General features: G+C 45.4%; 1 protein-coding gene across 2 annotated transcripts in view; it reads right to left on the bottom strand.

Annotated features, from left to right (window-relative positions):
* Window positions 1–7,698: 7,698 nt before the first annotated feature.
* The window catches only part of EDC4 (enhancer of mRNA decapping 4), a 77,251-nt gene continuing 59,975 nt past the window's right edge, over window positions 7,699–24,974 (bottom strand). For both annotated transcript variants that reach the window (XM_083164879.1, XM_083164878.1), the window contains exons 22-28: window positions 24,427–24,582; window positions 23,426–23,541; window positions 21,616–21,781; window positions 18,280–18,466; window positions 15,165–15,384; window positions 14,458–14,621; window positions 7,699–8,350 (exon numbers count right to left, since the gene is read on the bottom strand). In XM_083164879.1, coding sequence (XP_083021005.1) covers window positions 8,158–8,350; window positions 14,458–14,621; window positions 15,165–15,384; window positions 18,280–18,466; window positions 21,616–21,781; window positions 23,426–23,541; window positions 24,427–24,582 — 1,202 coding nt within the window. In that variant the 3' untranslated portion in view covers window positions 7,699–8,157. The remainder of the gene's footprint in view (window positions 8,351–14,457; window positions 14,622–15,164; window positions 15,385–18,279; window positions 18,467–21,615; window positions 21,782–23,425; window positions 23,542–24,426; window positions 24,583–24,974) is intronic.

The raw sequence follows: 24,974 nt of genomic DNA, 5'->3' as shown, positions 1-24,974 counted from the left end.
TTGTCTTAGAAGGTCTGGCCTCAGAGGTAGACGCCATGAGTCCACAGACAACCTCTGAAGCCTCGAGTACCAGGACCTCCTTGGCCAATCTGGGGCCACTAAGATTACCGGAACCTTCTGCCCCTGTATTTTCTTCAAAAGTCTCGCTAACATTGGTACTGGTGGGAATGCATAGAGGAGATCTCCCTGCCAGTGAATAGTCATGGCATCCACTGCCTCCGCTAGTGGATCCCTCGTTCTGGCATAGAACCTGGGCACCTGATGGTTGAACCTGGATGCCATCAGGTCCACATCCGGAGTTCCCCACATCGAGGTGATCTGGTGAAACACCTGAGGGTGTAAGCTCCATTCCCCTTCCTTGAGCTCCTCCCTGCTCAGGAAGTCGGTTTCTATATTCTCTACTCCTGGAATGAATATAGCCGATACAGCTGGGACATTCTGTTCCGCCCATAGGAAGATTCTGGACACCTCCCACATGGCCAATTTGCTGCGTGTACCTCCCTGGTGATTCAGATACGCCACAGCTGTGGCATTGTCGGTCTGAATCCTCAAAGGGAGGTTCAGTAACCTGTCTCCCGCCAAGGAAATCACTTTCCAGACAGCTCTCAGCTCCAAGATGTTGATTGGGAACACTGATTCCTCCGCCGTCCACAGGCCCTGCAGCCTGAGATCCAGGACTACTGCCCCCCAGCCCCTGAGGCTGGCGTCGGTAGTTACTACCAACCAGTCCCACGTCTGTAATGACCGACCCCACTGAAGGGAATCTACTTCTGTCCACCATTTCAAGGAGTCTCGAGTGTCCGAAGACAGCACTATCATCTCCGACTTCATGGTCAGAGTGTTTCCTGACCAGGCTGACAAAATGCTCCATTGGAACACCCGAGAGTGGAACCTGGCAAATTGAAGCGTCTCGAATGACGCCACCATTTTTCCCAGGAGCTTGAGGCACCTCCATACTGAAATGCTCCGAGCTCTGAGAATCTCCTGGACTAAGGTGACCAGATCCCTGGCCTTTACCACCGGGAGAAATACCCGATGGAGATGGGTATCCAGTATGACTCCCAAGAATTGGAGCCTCTGTGATGGTACCAACTGAGATTTTTGTAAATTTAAAATCCAGCTGTGAGCCTGCAAAAAACTGATGTCCTCTGCCAAGTGACTCTGAAGCATGGCTGCTGACTCTGCTTTGAACAGGAGATCGTCCAAATAGGGTATTACTGTGATTCCCCTGAGCCTCAGCACCGCCGCCATCACTGACATTATCTTTGTGAATACCCTTGGCGCGGGTTGCTAGCCCAAAGGGTAACGCCCGGAATTGTAAATGCAGGTCTCCTATCGCAAACCTCAACAAGGTCTGATGCTCCGGGTGTATAGGGACGTGCAGATATGCGTCCTGGACATCCATGGACGCCAAAAATTCTCCCTGGTCCAGACTCAGGAGTACTGACCGTAGGGACTCCATTTTGAAATGGTCTACCCATAAGTGAACATTTAGGGACTTCAAATTTAGTATTGGTCTGAAAGACCCGTCTGGTTTGGGCACCAGAAACAGAGTGGAGTAAAAGCCTTTCTTCCACTCTGCCCTGGGAACCGGGGTAACCACCCCTTTCTCCAAAAGGGAGTGAGCTGCTCTCACAAGAGCTGTACGAAGCAGCGCCTCCTTTGGTAAGGATGTGGGAATGAACCTTTTCGGAGGCGGACCTCTGAAAGGGATTTTGTAGCCCTGGGTTATAATATCTAACACCCAGGCATCCTGGTCTAGAGAAGTCCATGCGTCCCTGAAGTGTGTGAGACGCCCCCCCCACCTTTATCACTGCCGGGCAAAACCCCTGACAGTCATGCGGAGGGTTTGTCCTCTCCTTTGGAGGCAGGCTTCTTGTTAAAGGAACCAAACTTGGACTTTTGTGTCTTGCCCCTAGAGGACTGAAACTTTCCCCTGAAAGACTGTCCTCGAAAGGACGCACCACCCCTAGGGGAGGGCCGAAAGGACGGCCTAAAAGCAGAGAATCTGGAGGTCTGCTTAGCCGAGGGAGCCGGCAGAAATGTACTTTTGCCGCCCGTGGCCTGTTTAATAATTTCCTCTAGTTCAGTTCCAAATAGTAACTTCCCCTTGAAGGCTAAAGTTTCTAGGGCCTTTTTGGACTCATTGTCCGCTTCCCAGGCCTTAAGCCAGAGCACTCTCCTGGCATTAATAGAGACTGTGGACACTCTGGTCGCCATTTTAAGAGCTTCCTCATCTGCTTCCACCACATACTCTGCAGCTGCCTTAATTTTCTCTGCCAGCAGCAATGCACCAGGGTCAGCCTGCAGCATGGTGCATAATTCACCAGCCCACTCAATCATGGCCTTAGAGACCCAGGCTGAAGCAATAAGAGGGCGTAGAGTGAATCCCACCCCTTCAAAAATAGCCTTGAGGTTACCCTCCAGCTTTTTATCCATAGAATCTTTAAAAGCTGCACCGCCCTGTACTGGCAATACAGTAGCCTTGGACAAACGTGCCACTGAAGCATCCACAACTGGCACCTTTTCCCAGAGCTCCGCATGAGACTCTGGCATGGGGTACAGACTAAGGAATCTCTTAGGCATTTGTAGCCTCTTATCAGGAGTTTTCCAAGCCCCTTCCAACAATTCCTGTAACCCCTCATCTGAAGGAAAAGTAACAGCCTCCTTCCGCTGTCGCTTAAAAACACCTTTAACAGGAGTCTTATCCTCCACAGACAGTTTTAAAGCCTGTTTCACAGCTACAATAAGATCCTCTATACCAGCAGAAGAGGTCTCTTCAAAATCATCACCCTGATCCCAGGGGATGTCAGTATACGCTCCCTCCTCCTCATCTGCCAAAGTAGGCATAGTATAAGACCTTTTAGGGGTCCCTGCAACATCAACATCCATTTTGTCTAGTATTTCACTAAACCTGTTGATCCCCTTAGCAGTATCCTGCATCACCTGAATAAGAGCAGGATCTGCCTGGGTAAGAGGCAAGGAGCCAGAAGACTGCTGAGATGATGGCATAGGTCTCTGTGATTCTACCAACACATCACTCTGTCTGTCCAGAAGCTGCACCAAAGCGTTCACTGACCTGCCTAGGGCACTGGCCCACGCGGGTTCAATCTGCTCTGCCCTATGGGCTTCACTCCCCATGGGTCTCACAGAAGCGCAAGTAATACATAAGCCCCCCTTGGCCATCTGCTCAGGGACAAATTTCTGTGTGCATACATTGCACGCGCTCAGTGCAATAAGGGCTCCCTCCCCCAAAACCACAGCCTGATGCTCAGACATGATGCAAGTGAAAATATATATATATATATATAAATATACAGTGCAAACAATGTACCAGCGTTTATACAGAGTCAATGCACCCAGTCACTTAGCTGTCTGTTGGTTTCAGATGCGGGGAAACGATGCCCAGGGAATCCAAATCACTCTGCCAGGATCAGTAAGCCAGCTCAGCTCCGCTGCAAGCGTTCTGAAAGGCGCCAAACACAGAGTGAGGGAAGAGACCAAAAGTCCCTGCTGCTGGGGGGTCCGTGACTTTTTGGCGCCAACCACCCCCAGTCAGCCGCTCCCTAGGTAGGATTTCCTAGTTCCAGTATCTCCCCCTCGACTGGGGACCACTTGGAACATGCCTGTCACAACGCTGCTGTCCTCTCATATAGGAGCTCAGCGTGTAAGCTCCGCATAAAATAGCCGCCGCCATCACGGAGCGCCTGTCCCCCATGATCCCCACCTAAACGTGGAGCCGGTTTCAGGGTACTCCGGAGCCCAGGCAGCTTCTTAATAGAAGCTGTAAGCGCTGCACAGGGAGGCCAGACAGCGTCTCCCCTGTGCACAGTGAGCTGACAGGACGCGATTCTGTCAGCTCCTGTTGCGCTAGCAGTGTGAGGATTCACTATGAGAATCCTCACACTGTGCCTACCTAGCTAGGGTGAAAGTTAATAAAACAATAAAAAATTCCCTAACTACTCTAATTCTTCGGCTGCTCCTGCAGCCCTTTAGAATAGCACCCACTCCAGTGGGCACCTAACACGAACTGAAGAGTCCGGGATGCAGTAGGGGAGGAGCCTACCCTCTAAAGCTTTAGGATAGGTGCCTGGCTCCTTCGGACCCTCCTACATCCCAGTGTTGAGCTGTGTCACCAGGACCATTGAAAGAGAAAAAGAAACTCTTCAGCTGGGTCATTCTCTAACTTGAGATTGGTTTGTAGTCACGACCGATGCAAGTCTCAGGGGATGGGGAGCAGTAGCTCTACATATCAGACTGCATGGGCTGTGGTCAAGCACATAATCAGCCTTGCCAATAAATCTATTGGAACTCCATGCGGTGTGGAGAGCTCTGCAGCAAGCAGAGGAGCTCTTGACAGAGTTACCGATGAGGATACAGTCAGACAATGCCACGGCTGTGGCATATCTCGACCATCAAGGGGGCATTCGCAGCAAGATGGCGATGCGGGAGGTGTCTCGGATTTTTCAGTGGGCAGAATCTCATGTTCCGGCCCTGTCGGCTGTGTTTATTCTAGGAATTCGGAAGCAGACTTTCTCAGCAGTTCAGATTTGTTGGGAGGGGAATGGATGTTGAACCTAGAGGTGTTTCAAGACATTGTGGCTCTCTGGGGGCTCCCAGAGGTGGACTTAATGGCATCTAGACAAATTGTCAGGTGGCCTGATTTTGTTCACAGACCAGGGATCCAACAGTGTGGGCTGTGGATGTCATGACAGTTCCTTGGAACTTCGGCCTGGCTTATGTCTTCCCTCCTTTTTCCATGATTGCTCGGGTCCTCAAGAGAATGGAGGGCACAGAAGTCGAGTGTCATTCTGGTGGCGCCAGATTGGCCCAGGAGGTCCTGGTATTTGGACATATTGAGGTTGTCGGTGGCGCCGCCATGGAGTCTTCCTCTTCGTCAAGACATGCTTGGGCAAGGTCCACTTCATCAGGACCTAGCTCATCTCAGTTTGACGGCCTGGATTTTGAGACCGCCTTATTGAAGAAGAGGGGTTTCTCGGAGGCAGTTATTCGGACTACACTGAGGGCTCGAAAACCTGTGCCCGCAGCTAACTATCAGAGTCTGGAAGATCTATATCAGGTGATGTGAAAAGCAGAAGGTGCACACCTCTAGGTTTAAGTTGGCTAGGCTTCTGGATTTTCTCCATGATGGGTTTTCAGCAGGCTTGAGTTTGCAGTCTTTGAAAGTGCAGCTTACTGCCCTATTTTATGTCAGAAGAGAGTGGCTCTGTTAACGGAGGTTAAGACATTCCTTCAGAGGGTTATATGCATTAAACCCCCGTATGGCACCATGGGACTTGTCATTGGTACTGACTGTTTTACAGAAGCCGCCCTTCGAACCGTTAACTTCGGCTGACCAAAGATTATTTTATAGAAACTGGCTTTTCTTTTGGCGATTGACTCAGCCAGAAGAGTGTTTGAGTTGGGGGCTTTGTCTTGCAAGTCACCTTTTCTTGTTTTTCATGAAGATAGGGCCGTCCTTCATACCATAAAGTTGTGTCAAAACATCTAAACCAGGAGAATGTGCTGCCGGTGTTTTGTCCTCCTGAGGAGGCAAGAAATAGGGGCAAACTAAAAAAACTGAATGTGGTGCGCGCACTGCGCATTTATGTGGACAGAGTGAAGGAGTTTCGTAAGACTATGTATGATGAGTGTACTGTATGATGTACATAAGAGAGGGTGGCCAGCTTCTAAGCAGACCATTGCTAGGTGGCCAATGTCGGCTGTGTTTATTCTAGGAATTCGGAAGCAGACTTTCTCAGCAGTTCAGATTTGTTGGGAGGGGAATGGATGTTGAACCTAGAGGTGTTTCAAGACATTGTGGCTCTCTGGGGGCTCCCAGAGGTGGACTTAATGGCATCTAGACAAATTGTCAGGTGGCCTGATTTTGTTCACAGACCAGGGATCCAACAGTGTGGGCTGTGGATGTCATGACAGTTCCTTGGAACTTCGGCCTGGCTTATGTCTTCCCTCCTTTTTCCATGATTGCTCGGGTCCTCAAGAGAATGGAGGGCACAGAAGTCGAGTGTCATTCTGGTGGCGCCAGATTGGCCCAGGAGGTCCTGGTATTTGGACATATTGAGGTTGTCGGTGGCGCCGCCATGGAGTCTTCCTCTTCGTCAAGACATGCTTGGGCAAGGTCCACTTCATCAGGACCTAGCTCATCTCAGTTTGACGGCCTGGATTTTGAGACCGCCTTATTGAAGAAGAGGGGTTTCTCGGAGGCAGTTATTCGGACTACACTGAGGGCTCGAAAACCTGTGCCCGCAGCTAACTATCAGAGTCTGGAAGATCTATATCAGGTGATGTGAAAAGCAGAAGGTGCACACCTCTAGGTTTAAGTTGGCTAGGCTTCTGGATTTTCTCCATGATGGGTTTTCAGCAGGCTTGAGTTTGCAGTCTTTGAAAGTGCAGCTTACTGCCCTATTTTATGTCAGAAGAGAGTGGCTCTGTTAACGGAGGTTAAGACATTCCTTCAGAGGGTTATATGCATTAAACCCCCGTATGGCACCATGGGACTTGTCATTGGTACTGACTGTTTTACAGAAGCCGCCCTTCGAACCGTTAACTTCGGCTGACCAAAGATTATTTTATAGAAACTGGCTTTTCTTTTGGCGATTGACTCAGCCAGAAGAGTGTTTGAGTTGGGGGCTTTGTCTTGCAAGTCACCTTTTCTTGTTTTTCATGAAGATAGGGCTGTCCTTCATACCATAAAGTTGTGTCAAAACATCTAAACCAGGAGAATGTGCTGCCGGTGTTTTGTCCTCCTGAGGAGGCAAGAAATAGGGGCAAACTAAAAAAACTGAATGTGGTGCGCGCACTGCGCATTTATGTGGACAGAGTGAAGGAGTTTCGTAAGACTATGTATGATGAGTGTACTGTATGATGTACATAAGAGAGGGTGGCCAGCTTCTAAGCAGACCATTGCTAGGTGGCCAAGGTCGGTTATTGCCAGATGGCCGAGGTCGGTTATTGCCTTTTCTTACACTTACACTTCAAGTTGGCAGGCCTGTTCCAGCTAGGGTTAATGCCCATACCACAAGGTCAGTGGCCACCTGGTCTCATACCACAAGACCAGGTGGCAGCCCTGCATAACTGCTCCGCTGAAGCCCCATGACAGGGCTTCAGCAGAGCAGTTATGCAGGGCTGCCCCCTGGTCCTCTGTTCACGCTTTCAGCAAATTTTACAGGTTTCATGAGTTCACATCAGAGGACACTACATTTGGGCAAGCAAGGCTAGGGGCTGCAGACCTGAGCGTACCCTCCCAAAGAACCGGCTCTTGAATGTCCCAAGGTTAAGTTGTGTCACCAGGAAGGACGATAGGGATTCGAATGGTAAGTTCTCTCAAAAAAAAAAAAAACTTTTCTCTTTCTCTGAGTCCACCCTGTTGATACAGCGATCCCTCTCTTTATGCTCAGTAAGTTTAAATAGTTTCATGTTAATTTTTCATGTTATATGGTTGTTTATGATTGTGCATATTAATATGTTCAGGCGTTGTACTGAGTAATGTATCCTAATGGGCTCTTGAAGTTGTACTGAGGAATTCAGGGATCCCAAGGTTAAGGTGCATCACCAGGATGGACTCAGAAAAAGGGATTCGAACAGTATGTTCTTACAAAAATCCCCTTATTGTGTAGAAAATTATTCCATGGACATAGGATAACAAATTGTATGAGAGAAATCACAGCAGATTTTAAATTCTCATAAAACAAAACTATGCTTTTATTGCTATTTTTACAGTGAAGGAAAAGAATCACACAAAAAGTATTAGATCTTAAAATGATGCCATTAAAGCTATACAAAAAAAGTGTATATTACAAGGACCTACTGCAGCAAAAGGTTTAGGTTTCAATTTTGCAATAGGTATAGGAACAATGTCTTTGCTGCAATTGTAGGCACATATCATGGGTCTGTAGAAGACAATCAAAAATAACATATCAAAATAACACATGGTTAAATACCAAATTCAATGGAAAAAATCCACAAAGCATATTTCATCTTCATGATTAAAAATCAGGGAGTGGAAATAAACTTTAGTGGCACAACAGTAACATTTCTCAATATTGTTGCAGTTTGTTACATGGTCAGTGGGAATTCTTTAGAATATAGTCACAAATAAATGGATGAAACCAGAAGGGTCTTTGAAATCGGAGAAGTCTAGCTCATAGCTGGGGTGACCAACCCTTGTAGCATGATCATTAGACGCCGTGCAGGCTTCTGTAAGGGGGTATGAGGCTCCACTTGTAAGAACTGGAACAGCTTCTGCCGCACTTGATTCATGATGGTGCCCATGTGATCTCTAGTTACAGGGTCACTGTGATCAAGATGCATCACAGCTTCTTCTAAATAGCTAAGAAGAAAAAGTAAAACAAGGTATTAATCTTTTAAGAATAGAAATATCACATTATATACATTTCTATTAAATTTGTAATTAAATATGTATTATGAACTAGTGGTACGGGTAGAGGGGGTGGGAGCAAGGGGAGTGAATTCCTCTAACCTGGCTAAGCTGTGCAGGCAGAAGAGGAGAGACATGTCCTGGAACAAGTATGGTGTAGGGGGAAGGGTGTGGGCACTACATGGCAAAGCCCTTACTACTTCCTGCTTGAACCACGGTAAACAAGGAAGGTAGCTGCTGCAAGGTAACCACTACCCAGGCAGTAATGTATGCGGGACAGAGTGCAATATACGTATGCACCCATGTGCACTGCGTGAGAGCCTGCTGTTAGTGTATACCCTCAAGTTTGACCTTACACAGGCATTTATACATTCGGGAGACTAACTTTCTATTAGTCCCCTTCTTTAACATCTTTGATCAGTGATTCGCTGAAAATTGGCGGAGACCCTGAGAATTGTACCTCAGGAGCAGCTGTAGATATCAAAAAGAGAAGGAGGGAGATTGAACTCTTCCTTCAAATGTGAGAATGATTTTAACCCAGCTGTGGTGTACACCTGGTAGAAGGTAGTAACCATATATGGACACCATACCACCACACCATACCTTCTTTACCTGTAGTTCTTTCAGTTCTTTAAATGGTATTACATCCTCAATTGGATGGTCACTATCCAACACCCAAAAACCTATCATCTTCCAGATTTTAATAGCCTGAATTACAAGCAGGGGGTCGGAAGTTAATATATGTCCCATTAAAAGTGTATGTAAAGGGCTGATGTCAATAGTGCCTTGATTTACTAAGGCTTTGATTTGTTCCCTATCATGTTCCTCCACTACCCAGGCCCTCATCTGTGCCAACTGACTAGAGAGCTAGTATTCTCTTAATTCAGGTAGGCCAAGACCACCCCCTCTCCCCTTTCCCTCATTAGGGCTTTCAGCTGTACCTTTGGGCAAAAGTTGTTCCAAACAAAAGATAACATGCTATTTCTTTTCCTAAAAATGTCATCTGGAAGGTAAATCTGAGATTGTTGCATTACATAAAGAAATTTCCGGAGCACAACAATCTTCAGTAAATTAGCATGACCAGTTACTGTTAGCAGTAGCTTGCACCAAGATTAAAACATTTTCCCTAAGTTATCCAGCAACTGCTGAATATTTATTTGGATAAATTTCTTCAGGTCCCTGGATATCCAGATCCCCAGGTATTTTTAAATGTCTCTGCCTATTTTAAAGAGGATACCAATGGAGGGGGTGGAGAGCCTATGTTACTTGGCAAGAAAATATGGGATTTGTTCCAGTTAATTCTGAACCCTGAATAGTTACCAAAGTCTTCTATCAAACTTAACACTAGGGGTATAGACTTAACATGGTCCGATAGGTATATTAACAGTTCGTCTGCATATAGTGACTCTGTAAATTGTCTATCTCCCACTTTGAACCCGCTAACTTTGGGGCGTTGTCTCATAACACATGCCAGCGGTTTGATTGGCCTTCAAAAAAAGCAGGGGAAAGAGGACATCCCCGTCTTGCCCCATGGGCGAGCGAAAATGGAGGTAAGGTCCAGCCATTTCCAGACACCCGGGCCGAAGGATTGGTATACAAAAGTTGCACCCATTTTAGATCCCATTTTATATATTTGGGTCCAAAACTGGAAGCCTTCAAAACCACCCACAAATAGGGTCACTTGACCGTGTCAAACGCTTTAATTGCATCAAGAGATACAACTGCAGGCCTAGAGTTTTTCTCTCAGTGGATCTGCAAATGACTGATTAATTTTCTTAAGTTTAGTGCAGTAGATTTTCTCAGCATGAAGCCGACTTGTCTGGGTGTATTATTTTAGTAATCCAGTGTGTCACACCATTCTCTTTGGGCATCCTGCCATCCCCGTTTTGAGTCTTCAGTATTACTAATCAGATATTTGCTTTCCCGATCCTCACATTTTTTTCCCATTTCACAGACTTTCTTACTACTGCTTCTTTTTATCTCACCAATACGTTTTTTAAGGGTGCCCCGCATATATGCCTTAAGGCATCCCAGCTCATGGCCGATGTTGAAGAGCCCCGGTTAGTCTCCCAGAACTCCCTCCACCTAGCTGTCAATGCAACATTGTTTCCTATTTGCTGTAACCAATTTGCATTAAATTTCCAGAAAGTTTGACCATTTGCATTTATATCAGAAAACTCTATCACCACCAGAGAGTGATTGGATATTCCTCTAGTTTTATATTTGACCTTTACTACCCAAGGGATGACATTCCTAGAAACCAGCACAAGGTCTATTCTTGAAATTGCCTGGTGTGATGAGGAGTAACAAGAGAATTGTACAGTGTTAGGGTCGAACCACCCCATATTCAGATTCCTTTATTGTCATAGCCCCATGTTGAGACAACAAAATGAAGTTTTAACATCTGTCCGTAATCCAGTATACGATATCTGATACAAAATTAGAGACACCCCCGATTACCTCTCACTGTTCCCACAGGGACACTGCTATATCTGTCTATCTGGGGATCCAAAACATTATTGAAGTCCCCTATGCAGATAATGAATGAATGGGGAGAGGAGGCTACAAAGTCTGCAGCCTTAACCAAAATGTCATAAGAGAATGGGGGAGGGGGGGATATAAACAGATAACAATAGAATTTGCACAGTATTTATCTTGCAGTCCATAAAAATACATTTGCCCTGTTGGATCCACTTTAACCTTATTACACTCGAATGCTAATGATTTTCAAACAAGCATCGAAATAGCCCTAGATGAGGACGTAAAAGGTGCATGGTAGGTGTATCCCACCCATAGTTTAAGGGAAATTAATCTCCCCCCAACTAAGTGGGTCTCTACTAGACAGACAATATTGGCATTGTACTGCTTAAGTTGTTTCATCACAAGAGACTGCTTGATAATGTCATTGATGGCCCTGATGTTCCATGACATTACTTTAATCATCATTTTTAATCGATTTGCCAATCGTGCACTCCATACAGATCCTGCCCCCACGGTCCATACCACACAAGGGTCTCACTGCTTCCACATACAGTATACTAGACATAAAACGAAATTAACATGCCCTTAACCCCCTCCCTCCCTGTGTACCATCCCACCCTTGGCATACCTATCTACCCCCCCCCCCCCCCCCCCCCCAAAAAAATCTGTGTATTTTACTTATATTAATCAGTCAAAGTGTCGACAGGTACAATCACTTGCACACATATGTCTTCGATTGTGGTGGTGTGGTGCATTATGGGATGTGGTCTATATGTAGTCACTTGGACATGGTTTGTTTTCCTGAAGAGGACAAAACATATTTGAAATGTTTATCTATATTTCTGCATCCTGATGAAATTATTATGAGTGCTGCATGATGGCAATTATAGTCAGGACCGTGTTTATTGGCTCATGAGGAGGGCGCCAGCCAATTCTGCTTCGACTACAAAAAATGACAGATCTGCGGGGCGGCAGGCATTTCCCACTGAGCCGGTCAGCAGCGGCCACTGTGTAAGTGCTGATAGTGTACCTGTGGCCACTGCTGTAGAGTGTGGACAGCTGCTGGAGGGAGCCGGGGGAGTGCTGACAGCAGAGCTCCCAATACTGACAGCAGCAGCCCCTCCTCTTTCACAGTGATTCGCAAATAATTTAATCATTTGAAAAATCTATTTTTAATAAACTGAATGTCAAACAATTAAGATATTTGGCATAACTAGTTGTTTTGACATCCTCTCGTAAACTATTTTTTGCAGTACAGTACCATTCATTCCTTCTGCTGTCTAGCGGTGGATGCCGACGAGGGGACCAGGGCAGGGAAAGCCGTATATTCATTCTCCACAAACCTATCGGCAACTAAAGAGGGTGTAAGAGGTGCCATTGCTATAGGGCACAGAGGCCTGGACCCGGGTTATAAAGCTGCATACCAATTTGCCAGATTTGCCTGATAAGCAACTAGGTCTGATCCATTGACCAGTAAGTATTGTGTGATATCACATCTTCAGTGAGAGGTGTAAGTTGTGGATAATAGAATGGAAGGAGGCACTGTAAATCAGGGGTAAATGAACGAAGCTTGGAGAAGTGTCATCTATCCCCAAAAACAACGATTGGTGCAAGGTTCACCAGCCATTCGCTCCAATAAATAAATGGACAGTTACAGATGTAGCCTGCTACATCTTTGCAAGGGCTGGCGATTCTATCGCCGGCCCCTGCCATCGGCCGGCTACTGCCAGGGGCGCGCGCTCGCTCCATGGCAATGGAGCCTGCCGCCTCCCATGGCAATGGAGCCTGCCGCCTCCCCCGTCGGTCCCCCTCTCCGCCCCCCCCTGCAGCGGAGACGGGCCCCAGTCCCTATTGCCAGTGAAAGGGATCTGGCGGGCGCCGCAAACAGATGGAGCTGATTGGCTGGAGCATTATGACCCTGCACATAACGTTCTTTATGGGGATAGATATCAAGTCTCCAAGCTTCGTGCATTTACCCCTTATTATCATTTGAACTGTCAGACAATGCAATGTGGCACAATACGTATTGTAGGGCACTATTATGTGTTATAATCTGATCTGTTCATTGTAATGTGGGGGACACTATAATGTTATACAATCATTATTGGGGCACTGTAATGTGGAAACATATGAAACTACAGTGTGGCATAACATGATTTGGGGACACTATAGGGGGTATTCAATCTGGGCCCGACAGGATATATATGGGCACTCCTATATCCAATGCTGTCATTGCATGCCTTTTTTAAAGTCAGATCTGTTTTGTTGGAAATGGCCTTGGATTGACGAACTCACGTCCGTTTTTTTTAACGATCCACAGACTTTCCGACACTCAAAAGTCGGAACATTGAATTCAGACTGTCGAGTTCTGTCGGATCTGGCCGAAATCGGACCAAAATCGGCTAGTTTTTATGTCCCCTCAGATCCGATGCGCGGTCCCGTGCGCATCGGATCTGCGTCGGGTGATCGGACCTGCTGCACGTCCGACCACCTGACTTGGGACCTAGTGGGGCGGCGCGGCGGTGGAGGGAGCAGGGGGGGCTGGGGACACAGGCGGCATAGAGCCGGGCAGGGGGAGCTGGGAGCTGTCAGTACTGAATAAAAAAAAAAAGCCCATACAATGAATGGGCGGCCTGTGATTGGCTGAGCACTCTCTCAGCCAGTCAGCAATTGGCTGAGAGAGCGCTCAGCCAATCACAGGCTGCCCATTCATTGTATAGGCTTTTTTTTTCTAGCACTGACAGCTCCCGGCTCCCTCTGCCCGGCTCTATGCTGCCTGTGTCCCCCACAGCTTCCCCAGCCCCCCCTGCTCCCACCAGCAGCCCTGCTCTGTAGCCCCCCCCCCCCCCCCCTTGCTCCCCGGGTTTTTTACATGTGATAAATCGAGACGATTTATCACATGTAAAAAATGGCACATCAAGTGCCAATCTAATCAAGCAGCCGGGGAAGCTCAGGGGGAAGTCGGGGGCGACTTGTCCTAAGTGTTTGGGGGCCTTTACTGTCGGATCAGATGAAAACATCCCAGTATTCCGACTGTCGGGACGTTCCAACAACCAGAATCTCGGATTGAACACGCCGTAATGTGAATTGAGGATACTGTGTGGCAATGTGTATTAGCAGCCTTATTATGTGACAACGTGTAAACAATGGAACTACAGTACAATGGTTCAGAAAACGAACAGGGGCAATAATGTGTGGCATAATTAGCAACTGCTGTGGAAAGGGGTCTCAAGAATCATTGGGAAAGGGCTGCATCAATATGTTGCTATGGGGCCCACACATTTCTGGTTACGCCCCTCTACAGACCTCATTTTCTCACAGTACTAAAAGAACATACAGTAGTAAAGCAAAGAAAATATATACAACAATAAAACCATTTTAAACAAACAATTACTAAAATGTCACATTTGGAATAATTACTTTTTTTGTTAAGAGTATGAAATTTTCTGGGCAACATAACAATTACTTACATAGATTACATAACACACATTGGGATTGCACTTCAACACTAGAAAATAAAAGTAGCTCACATACAGCACACAAACCGTATATATTTTTTGGAATAAGATGCGACTTACTCAAGCTTCAGCTCAGTACGGGTACACAAATCAAAAGACAGCTGCTGGATGAGTGAAAGCAGGACAGGCTGAGTAAGAGGGCAGGGGTGCTGACCAAAAACTTGTTGAGAATCTACAGTCTCACAAACATATAAGATGAGATTCAGATCGGATGCGGTTAGAGCCTGTCAGGATACAAAAAACAGAATAATAAAAAATAAAATATATATATTATACCCATGAAAGGTCCTACTTATGGTGTATTTCCTTGGTTTTCAGGTGATATGATATCATAGTTCATTAATTCAAACCCATTGAGTGCCCATGGTGCTTGGATGCCAATGTCGCTCACAGCGTCTGTTCTTTTTTGGGTGCAATATTTAACTACGCTTCAGATAAATGACTTGTCTGTATTTGTATATATTTAGACCACATGACCAGTCGCTGTGAGCGACGCTGGATATTTTAGCAGATATTTTGAGGATCTCCAACAGCAACATTGGCACTCACAGGGTTAAGGGTGTTCTCTTGGATCATCACAAAGTGAATATAAAAGTAGCTAGTGAAAAATATGATGTATACTAATAATGGTTTATACTAAAAGTGTTTTAAGGAAATATTTCCTGTTATGTAAGACAATACGCCAATTTATGCTCAATGAATCGAATTTATACTGTCTCTTAATTAAAGTGAGAAAAAGCTAAAATCCTGTCATCTGCCATATGTACCTGCTGGAAGGCCTGGTTGAGGTTGCCTTGTTGAAGAAGCTGGAGTATGTGAGCCTGCTGTGACTGATAGTCATGATGAGAGGACGGGATGGGTGTTCCTGCAGCAGACCGCATGGCGTGCATGATACTCGAGGTGACGGCTGCTTGCTGTTCCTTCATGGCATTGTTTACTTCTTCCTTGATGACTCTCTGAACCTGCGTCAGAATAGAGTCCTGCATGCTGAAAATAAAGCCAATATCAAATGAGAACAACCATTTTGTCAAGACAGAATCACAAGTAGCCCCAACAGATACCTCTCTACAGATACCTCTCTACAACTGACGCAGAGTATCAGAGAGGGAGCTCCTCTCATTCACTGCCAGCGCTCGCCAGAATGTCCCCGCTGGCAGAGAGGGACTCCATTACTCTGGGACGTGCGAGCCTCGCACCTGCATGCGCATCCCAGCGGCGGGACCCTGCCCATCTCCGCTTCAGTGAGATGGGCAGGGTTAGGGGGGGTGCGGTGACCAACGGGGACCGGCGGCGGGGATTTCCATCGGAACGGGGCGCGCAAGCATCTCATCCAATGGATGGCGGGGCCTGGCAGCTGCAGATTCTATCGCCAGCTCCTGCAAGCATGACACTGGCTCCTTCTGTATATTGTCATCTTTCTTGTACAGGTTAATTCCATCTATTTCATGTTTTTATAATTTTTTTTTTTTATTGAAACAATATCAGACGAACAAGTCTTGGGGGGGGGGGTCGCAGTTTTTAAGGTTTGGCACCGGAGGAATCAGCTGTAAAATGACCGAAACAAAGAAGGGGGTGTAAAAACCTCTCTCACTACTATACTGGCTGCTTTGGTAATTTGTCAGGGTATCCAGACTGGTCATAGACGGACTCATGATAGACAGTCATGTAGTCGACCACTAAAGGTCGACAGGGTGAAAAGGCCGACACGCATTTTTTCACAATTTTTTTTTTGTAAAAAAAAATATATATAGCAGATCCAGGGGATGGCCGGCACTCCAAATTGCAGTGACAAGGCCGGGTGCCCTCCCAGGAGAAGAGGGTGAGACTCGCTCCAATATATGGGTACAGGACGGGTGGCACTCCAGAAATAAAGACAGCAATCACAGGTGGTATTCCAACGTTTCAAATGTTATTGCAACATTTTTCATCAGGGTGTGATCACACCCTGATGAAAAATGTTGCAATAACATTTGAAACGTTGGAATATGTTGGTAACAACCTGGCTTATGTGTATTTATTTCTGACTGTCGCCATCAAAAAGACATAGCGCTATCTATATATAACCGGTTCGCCATTCACATAGGGCACAGCAGGCAGCTTTCAGTATTTGTGCATGTATTTAATGCCATACAAGCCTCAAATTTACTTTACAGCAAAACAACTCTTCTTGCAAACAAAGGGTATTTTGTCCATGCAGTGCTCCTTGTCCCTGGTGTTATAACACTTACATCTACTTACTGGCCCCTATCGGGCATCAGTGCAATGGCACCAACTAAACCAGGTGTAAATCTCTTTCCCTGCAGCCCAGTTCCCACCTGTGGTTGTGCAGGTCTGAAAACATGGACTGGAGCCGTGTGCCTGAAACTTCACCCATCTTTCCTCCAGGCACACATCAGAGACCCATTCCTGGCTTTGCAGTGAACCGGGATCTGTTACCTGGCTGCAGAGCACTCTCTGAGGCTGGACGGCTCCTTGACCCTTTACAGAGCAGTTGTGACCAGAGAAAAACACCACTCTCTGGTGATATGTACCCACATTACCAAATTATCATCTATATTATAGGTCTAGTGTCCGTGAGTCTCCGAAACACTGCCATCTGCTGGCAGAGAGTGAAACTACATCTCTTTCTCACGCATGCACAAACACACAAGGTAGCAGACTAACTTTCAAAGATTTTGCTTTATGCGGGCTTACTAGAATATATATGTATACACAAATATACGCAGTTACATCTGGAACATCATTGTGGTGTGTTTTTTTCTGTAAATCCGAGTGAGTGCCGTCGAAAATGACTCCAGTTTGATTATTGTTTGTGCTGCACCCAGATAATATTAAACTGGAGAGACACGGAGTGCCGGTTCCTGAATATACATAAACATATATACATACACTATAAATAATATATATATATATATATATTCCTGTTATGTAGGAGGGGCAGCCTGTGGTGTCCTATGCAGGGGGAGCAGCCTGTGGTGTCCTATGCAGGGGGAGAAGCCTGTGGTGTCCTTGTATATACTCAAGTCAATAACTTTTCCTAGTTTTTGTGGTAAAATTAGGTGGCTCGGCTTATATTCGGGTCTAGTTATTACTTATACTCGAGTATAAACGATATATCTCTATCTATATATATATATATATATATATATATATATATATATATATATATATATATATATATATATATATATAGACATTGGATGGGCTCTGCACACACTAAATTAACTGATAATAAACATTATATTTATTATCAGTTAATTTAGTGTGTGCAGAGCCCATCCAATGTCTGTTTAAACAATGTGGTCACAAGCCATAGGGCACCCCAAAACTAGGAAAGGTGAGTGCCGATGTTAAGTGTATATATTATATATATATATATATATATATATATATATATATTCTGTAGTTCCGCACTCCCAGCCAACAATGTAACAAGTCGCGGTGCTCCTTTAAGGCGACACAATGTGTCCCAATGTATAACAGGGTTGGATATTCCAATAAGGGCACTCACCAGTAAATCATGAAAAGTTTATTCAGGGTACATTACCAATCAGGCATAGTAGTCAGTCTACGTTTCGGCCACCAGGTGGCCTTTTTCAAGACAGGTCAGCTTAGACATCCACACAGTACAAGAGTCAGGATATATATATATATATATATACACACATACATACATATATACATATATACACACACGCACACATGCACACACATACTAAAGTGAAAAAGGGTTCCAATTCTAACCAGACATCCTTTTCAGAGGTAGTGACAGGGAATAAAAACAGTTGATGGAATTAACATTAAGTAGATTTTCCTTTTGAAAAATGGATATTGGAATATAATTATAATTATTCCAGGTGATATGAGATAAACAATACTTACTTTCCTACAGCTGCTTGCAACTGATGCTGGACCTCAGATCTGACATTTCCAGTCAAGTTGGAAGACAACTGGTCCGTTGTTGTTTGGAGATTGTCTATCAACTGCTGTAATTGTGTCACTAGGGGCTCTTTTATTTCTTCTTCTTGTGCTTTTCTGCTTTTAAGATGAGTTTCCAACTGCTGTACATCTGCAACATAACAAAATGTAAGAAAAAAGCCGCACATTAACCATCCATCTACTGTATTTGCACTGATACGCAGACCAGACCGATGCTAAAATAATCACAGGATCTGAAAGATAAAGGGTGCTAGAATGAACACTACTTATTTTTAGATACTGCACGGGACAACAGCACAGATTCAATTGGAGAAAACCAAACCAACCACATAGAATACTCTGGTATCCCCCCCCCCCACACACACACACACACACACACACACACACACACACACACACACACGCATACAATTAAATATGTATTGTCAAATGTAACCCTCTTAAAATGAAAACACTTAAGTATTAAAAATGTATCTTCTAGATTGAAGGGAGAATGCCACCCCGCCCGAGCCATAGCTTCCTCCCTGACCGCTAATACCAGTGGCCACTGATATCAAAATAGTTATTTCGGGAATCACATCACACCTTGTGTAAACACCATAAGCCTTGATGTCTTCCACCCTGAAGGATTTCCTGCGAGTCTCAGGGGGAAATGTATTATTCGATGTGAAATATGTACGGATATCACACATCAAATAATTCACTAGAAAAATACGATTCTTATTTTAACAAATGCATACACCATAAGTGTTCCCGCTAGGCTGTTTTAGGGGGCTGTTGTGCCCTGCCCGATTTTTAAAGGGAAAAATACACCCTGCCTCTCTGGCAGCGCCCGCTAACACAGCCTGCCTTCCTCCCTGCAGGGGGAAGCTTGACGCCGCTGTAGATAGTGCTACCCCGAGAGTGCAAAGCCTCCCGGGCGGCCGGGCCCCTCCTGGGATGGCGGCGGCGCCCCCTTCACGCAGCCCCCTGCACGCTGAAGTTCCTAGAAGGAACACTACACCATCAATAGAAAACGGGCGTAAGGTCCCATACATTTCAATGGTATCGACAAATTTACTAATGATTCGTACTGGTGAATCCGAATCCGGATCACATCTCCCGTTGTGTTTTGAATCTGGATTGGTTTTGGCAAAACCACCATTTCGGGTTTTGGATTTGTATATTTTTTTTTTTAATAGACCATAAAAACAGCTAAAATTACACAATTTATTTTTGTTCCTATGCAATTATTAACCTCAATAACATTAATTTCCAGTCTATTCTGAACACCTCACAATATTGTTTTTAGGCCAATAGGTTGCCCCGAGGTAGCTGGATGACTATGCTAAGCGACACAAGTGGGCGGCACAAACACGTGGCCCATCTAGGAGTGGCACTGCAGTGGAAGACAAGATGGTAGTTTAAATCTAGGCCCCAAAGAGCACATAATGCATAAAAAGAGGTGCAAGATGGAATTGTAATTGGGCCCTCCCACCAACCCTTATGTTGTATAGTAAACAGGACATGCACACTTTAACAAACCAATCATTTCAGCGACAAAGTCTGCAACACTTTGGCTGAAATTATTGGTTTGTTTGGGCCCCAACAAAAACTCTTTTGGAGTACAGGGGGGGACAACTCCGGTAAAATAGAGCCAGTTTGTACAGGGGCCTCAAAATTGCCTTTTTTTTCCTGCCAATACAGATACGGACTGCCTGACCTGCCTACTTGGAAGCTGTCACCAATGTAATTCTCCACCATTTTTTTTAACTTGGGACAGCATCATATGCAGTCACAGTAGACATATCAGAATTTGTCCTTCAGCCAGATGTCCAAACTCGCACCTGCCTGCCCTGTATAACTGCCAATTGGTTGGTTAGGAAGGAAATCGAAGTTACCTCCTCGCAGCCCCAGTTGCTGGAGAAAATGAAGGAGGAGCTGTTGGGAGCTGCTCCATCTTTATTAAATGCAGCACAGGTGAGTGTAGCCCATGCAAAAATCGTTTGGACTGAATATAGAGCACAGGACCGCACCACTGGACTGGACTGATACAGCAGAGCAGGTCACCCCCAGACTGATAAAGCAGAGCAGGTTGCCACCTGTGGGACTTACACAGGATCTGGATCTCGCAAGAATCAGACAGCCGGATGACAAAGTTTTGCCTCGTTCCAGGATCCGAGTTTGGCGGGAACAGCCCACCCCACTCAGATAGAGAAGTTTGGTGGCGGAGCTCCAAAAACGCTCATTCCTATTGGTTACTGACACCTTTGCACTAGAACTGCTGAATGTTATTGTCCGCACATCTTTAAAGTTACAATAACCGCTTTCCCTAGAAATCTATTATCACTGACCCCTTTGCAGGGGCTGAATGTTATTGTCTGCACATCTTCAGATAGAACAGCATTATCTAGAAATCTATGATCACTGACCATTTTACTGTAGTAGTGATATTCATGTTTTATGCACAATTCTGTAACTCACAAGGTAGAAAAGTTGATGACTAGAATTAAAGAGACACATTTCATAAATATGCAGTGTTTGTGACCAGGAAAACAAGTCAATTGTAACAGGCTTCGCAGCAGAAAGAGCAAAGAGCATGGATGAAGCAGGTCTACTACTAGCTCAATAATACAAATATAGGGGAGTATTAAAATGCTCGGGATTACATTATTTCATCAACTTTGACTAGGGGAAACCCTTACCCACTTAACCCCTTGAGTGGTGGGATTTGCTGGGGCAGGACAAACCTACCAGGGCAGGTTTACCCGGCCCCAGCAATACTCACCACTCAGGGGAAGCAGCCAGTCCCCCCTCCCCCTCCTGTCATACCCCCCTGTTCCTGACCTCCGTGCTGTTATTCGCACTGCATCAGTGACCAGGTGGCAGGCCACACTTGGGGAGGTTTGGGGTGGCTCTGGGGGACTCAGGTGCCCGAACTCCCAAGTCCCCCCCCCCCCCCCCCGAGCGGGGCCTGCCACCTGGTCACTGATGTAGTGCTAATAGCGTCGGTAGCAGCGGCAGGGGAGCTCTGCTAGAGGTGGTTCGCCAGTGGTGCATAGCCGGAGGCACCACTGGCGCACACCTACCTGCTGGTGGTAGTTTCCAGTACAGCCTGCTGCAGCAGCGCAGCTGAGCCCGTAAAATCTCCAAGCATATCAGTGAAATGGGTAAAAGTGGAAACTTTCTGACAGCAGAAAACAATTTAGGAAAAAAATACATCAAATGGGAAAACTACAGCAGCAGAAAAAAGTACATTTCTATAATATCAGATACAAAAGATAGATAAACTCATCTTACACTCTTGTGTGCCTTGTTTGAAGCTGCTATTTATCTGCTGGAACATAGATTGACAACCCTTCTCAAAAGCAGGGAGCACAATACTCTGGAAAGCTTCTCTGTATGCTGTGTGTATTGTTAAATGAAGGGTATCCGCAACTGCTCGACCAATGGCATCAGTTATATTCTGCAAAGAAGAGAATACATATCAAAAACCAAATGAATTCCAATACTTTAATATATAGAAAGACTTTGGACCATATATGGAATGGATTTTTCTAGACATTTTCCATATTTTATAAAAAAATAATAATAATTTTTGATTTAATTTATGTTTGATATATTACTTTCTTAAAAAGTTATGGTAATGCAGCATCTATGAGGCATGTAATGTATGCCTATATTACGTCTATACAATTTATCTTATGTTCAGTTGATTCAATATTTTAACTTACAAATGTTCCTAGGCTGTTTTTACAGTATATCTTTGGTCATTGTCTATGTATACTGTGAAGTACCATCCCTATAAACTTTGCTGAATGTGAATATGAGCAGACACTGAGCGTCTCGTGCTCACGCACCCCATTATGGCGCAGGACGGCCATTGGCAAGCATCGCGCCGGGAGCTGCTCTAACGAGAGCTATTTCATTTGTAGAGTCCAAACGCGTCTTAGAGGTGCTACCCTTTTCAGGGGAGGGGTCCTCTTTGGAAAGGAATTGAATAAAAGGTACTTATGTAGTACCAGGGCGCCCAATTAGCATACGTACACTAGCGTAGGGAAATTACATCGCATGGGCCATTTCGTGCGATGCGATCTCAGTAGTTCTTGTTGTTTCACTTGATTTATGTTTATAAATGTAATTAATGTGTTATCTTTATTATTAATTAGTAAGTAAACTTAAAGTTAATCGTTAACACATGCCGTCATTACTGTGTCAGATGTATGATTTTGCAGGTGTGAATGTGTTCCTAAGAGACCCCCACTATCCACGACACCCCGAAGCATGGTGAGCGCAGCGTGCCTCGCACAGGGCGTCGGAACGCACCCTCCCAACCTTTTCATAACCCCACTATCCACATCGGCGTGGAGTTGATTTTATATAGTGTGGTGAGCGCAGCGAGCCCCAAGCGAGGGGACAATGATTACTTTACATGTATTCCGCGTCTGCTCGCCACGCTTCTGTCTCGGTGGCTCGCTGCACTCACCACACTATATCAAATCAACTCCACGCCGACGTGGATATTGGGGTTATGAAAAGGTTGGGAGGACGCGTTCCGCTGCCGCTCGCCACGTTTCGGAGTGGCCTGGATAGTGGGTGTGGCATTGACAATGGGGGTGCATTTAACATTGTAGGCACCCATCAGTGTGCTTGTACAATTAAAAATCGCATGCCGCTATATTTGCATGCGATGCGATGCACTGCGATGGAAATCGGGGGAGCCGTGCTGGGAAACAAGTACCCAGAAAAAAATAATGAACGCCTGAACATTAATGCATGAAAACCAAATATATATTTTCTAACTTGTTACTAAGAGAAAGTATTGTTATCTACAGAGGTGTCCTTTTTTACTTTGTTGCTGGTGCTGTCATGGCATGGCATGGCATGTATGACAAAGTGCCAACACACAGGAGTGTGCAGACTGCCGGACACATGAAAGGCAATTTGCAGGCTGGCACGAGATGGCATGTCTGCCATGCTGCTGGCAATAATGAAAGAGGAGCCAACTGCAGGCCTACATTAAAATGATTATGCTTTTCATTATATGGCACCACAAGCGGTCCTCAGTGCCCTAGCCAGTACAGAAACAGTATGAACCAAATATATTTACCTTTGATTTAACCATCTTGGCAATATTCTCCTTCAAGGTTCCCTCCACAGACGTAAGCTTTGACGTAATTGTGCTGCTAAGCTGCCCGGTGACTGGCTCCAGACTCTTCGTGATACCTAAATATCAGAAATACATACAGTAGAGTTCTATTAAAATAATAAAAAATTAGCAAAAAGCATTAGCTTAAATACAACAGAAAATAATAATTTTGTGGACTCAGATTTATGTGCTGCGTAGGCAGCAGAACGCGGCATCATCTGGCCTCCGGAACACACAGGTGCTGGTTGTGAAATGCACGGCCATGGCTTTATACACTGGATTGGTTGGTGGATTGAGTTTATCAAAATTGCATGGCAGCCACTTGTATATCCTAAGAGTCATACGGATACTGGTTCCTAAAGCTTATTCTTCTCCCATCTCATAATACATATCCACTGAGTTTAAAATATAATGGTGTCACCCCTGCGAGTTATACCATACTGCCTCCTACGGGCTCATGCTTACCCCACATAGATCAAAAGGAATGCATAGCGCTCGTAAAAGAAAAAAGACAAATCTAATCATGAAGACTTATAAAGTAATGAATCTGCAACAAGAAGTGGTCACTCGTGCAGACACGTTATTCTCTCCTATTAGAATAATCAAATAACCCTAACCGTGGAATAGGACGATTAAATAACTACCATAATACAAGCAGTCCCACTATTATAAAAATACAAATTTTGTATTATATTATTATATTATTTATATGCAGATATTCCTATCTGGGGGGGGGGGGGGGGATCATCTAAATAATATGGAAATCCAGAATAGAGAGAGGTTCTAACATATCCACACGTCATTGTAATTTAATTACAGTATAAGGCATTTTCAAGAATCCATTTTATTGAATTGTGAATTTCATTTTAAAAACAAGCTGAAGAGTAAAACCTTAAATAAATAAATGTTACACGTAGCTGAACGATCAGTAAAGCAATGTCTGTAATACACTGTGGACTTACATGGAGGAACAGCCTTTTTAATCTCTTCTCGTATTGTTTTATCAAGTCTGTTGAACAATGACCCAGAAATTGAATGTGAGAGCTGCTGAGAAAGGTATTCCTGCAGCTGACCATTCCTCTGCTGACCATCACTGAGGATTCGGTCTAATCGTCTTTCTGTGAAACAACAAGTTAAGGGTTGTTCTTCAATACACACTGAACATCCATACTTCCGGTGGGGCCGGGGATGGTCGCATGCTGGAGAGCTCCGGTGTTCCATCCTTGGAGCTCCCATCCCCGGCCCATGGAGAAGGCGGCGGGTGGCAAGGGGAATGGTGATGGGGGGGGCAGAGTGCACGGATGAGTGCTGTGTTCCCCCGGTGCTGATCACGGCGTCCCCCAGCTGGAGAGTATGGAGGGGGAGACAGACCGCACCACAGCCGCAGCACCCAGGACGACTACCCTCTGACGACCGGTGCAGTGATACCACCGGCATGAGGACCCGCTGCCAGTCCCTGGGTACACCTCGTGCCAGCAGGACCCCGGCTGCTACACCACCTAAGCAGAGG

The sequence above is a fragment of the Crinia signifera genome, chromosome 11, assembly GCF_055691185.1.
Source record: "Crinia signifera chromosome 11, ASM5569118v1, whole genome shotgun sequence".
NCBI classification, from domain to species: domain Eukaryota; kingdom Metazoa; phylum Chordata; class Amphibia; order Anura; family Myobatrachidae; genus Crinia; species Crinia signifera.
The sequence above is the reverse complement of the archived record's forward strand: the minus strand, read 5'-3'. Positions and strand labels throughout refer to the sequence as shown.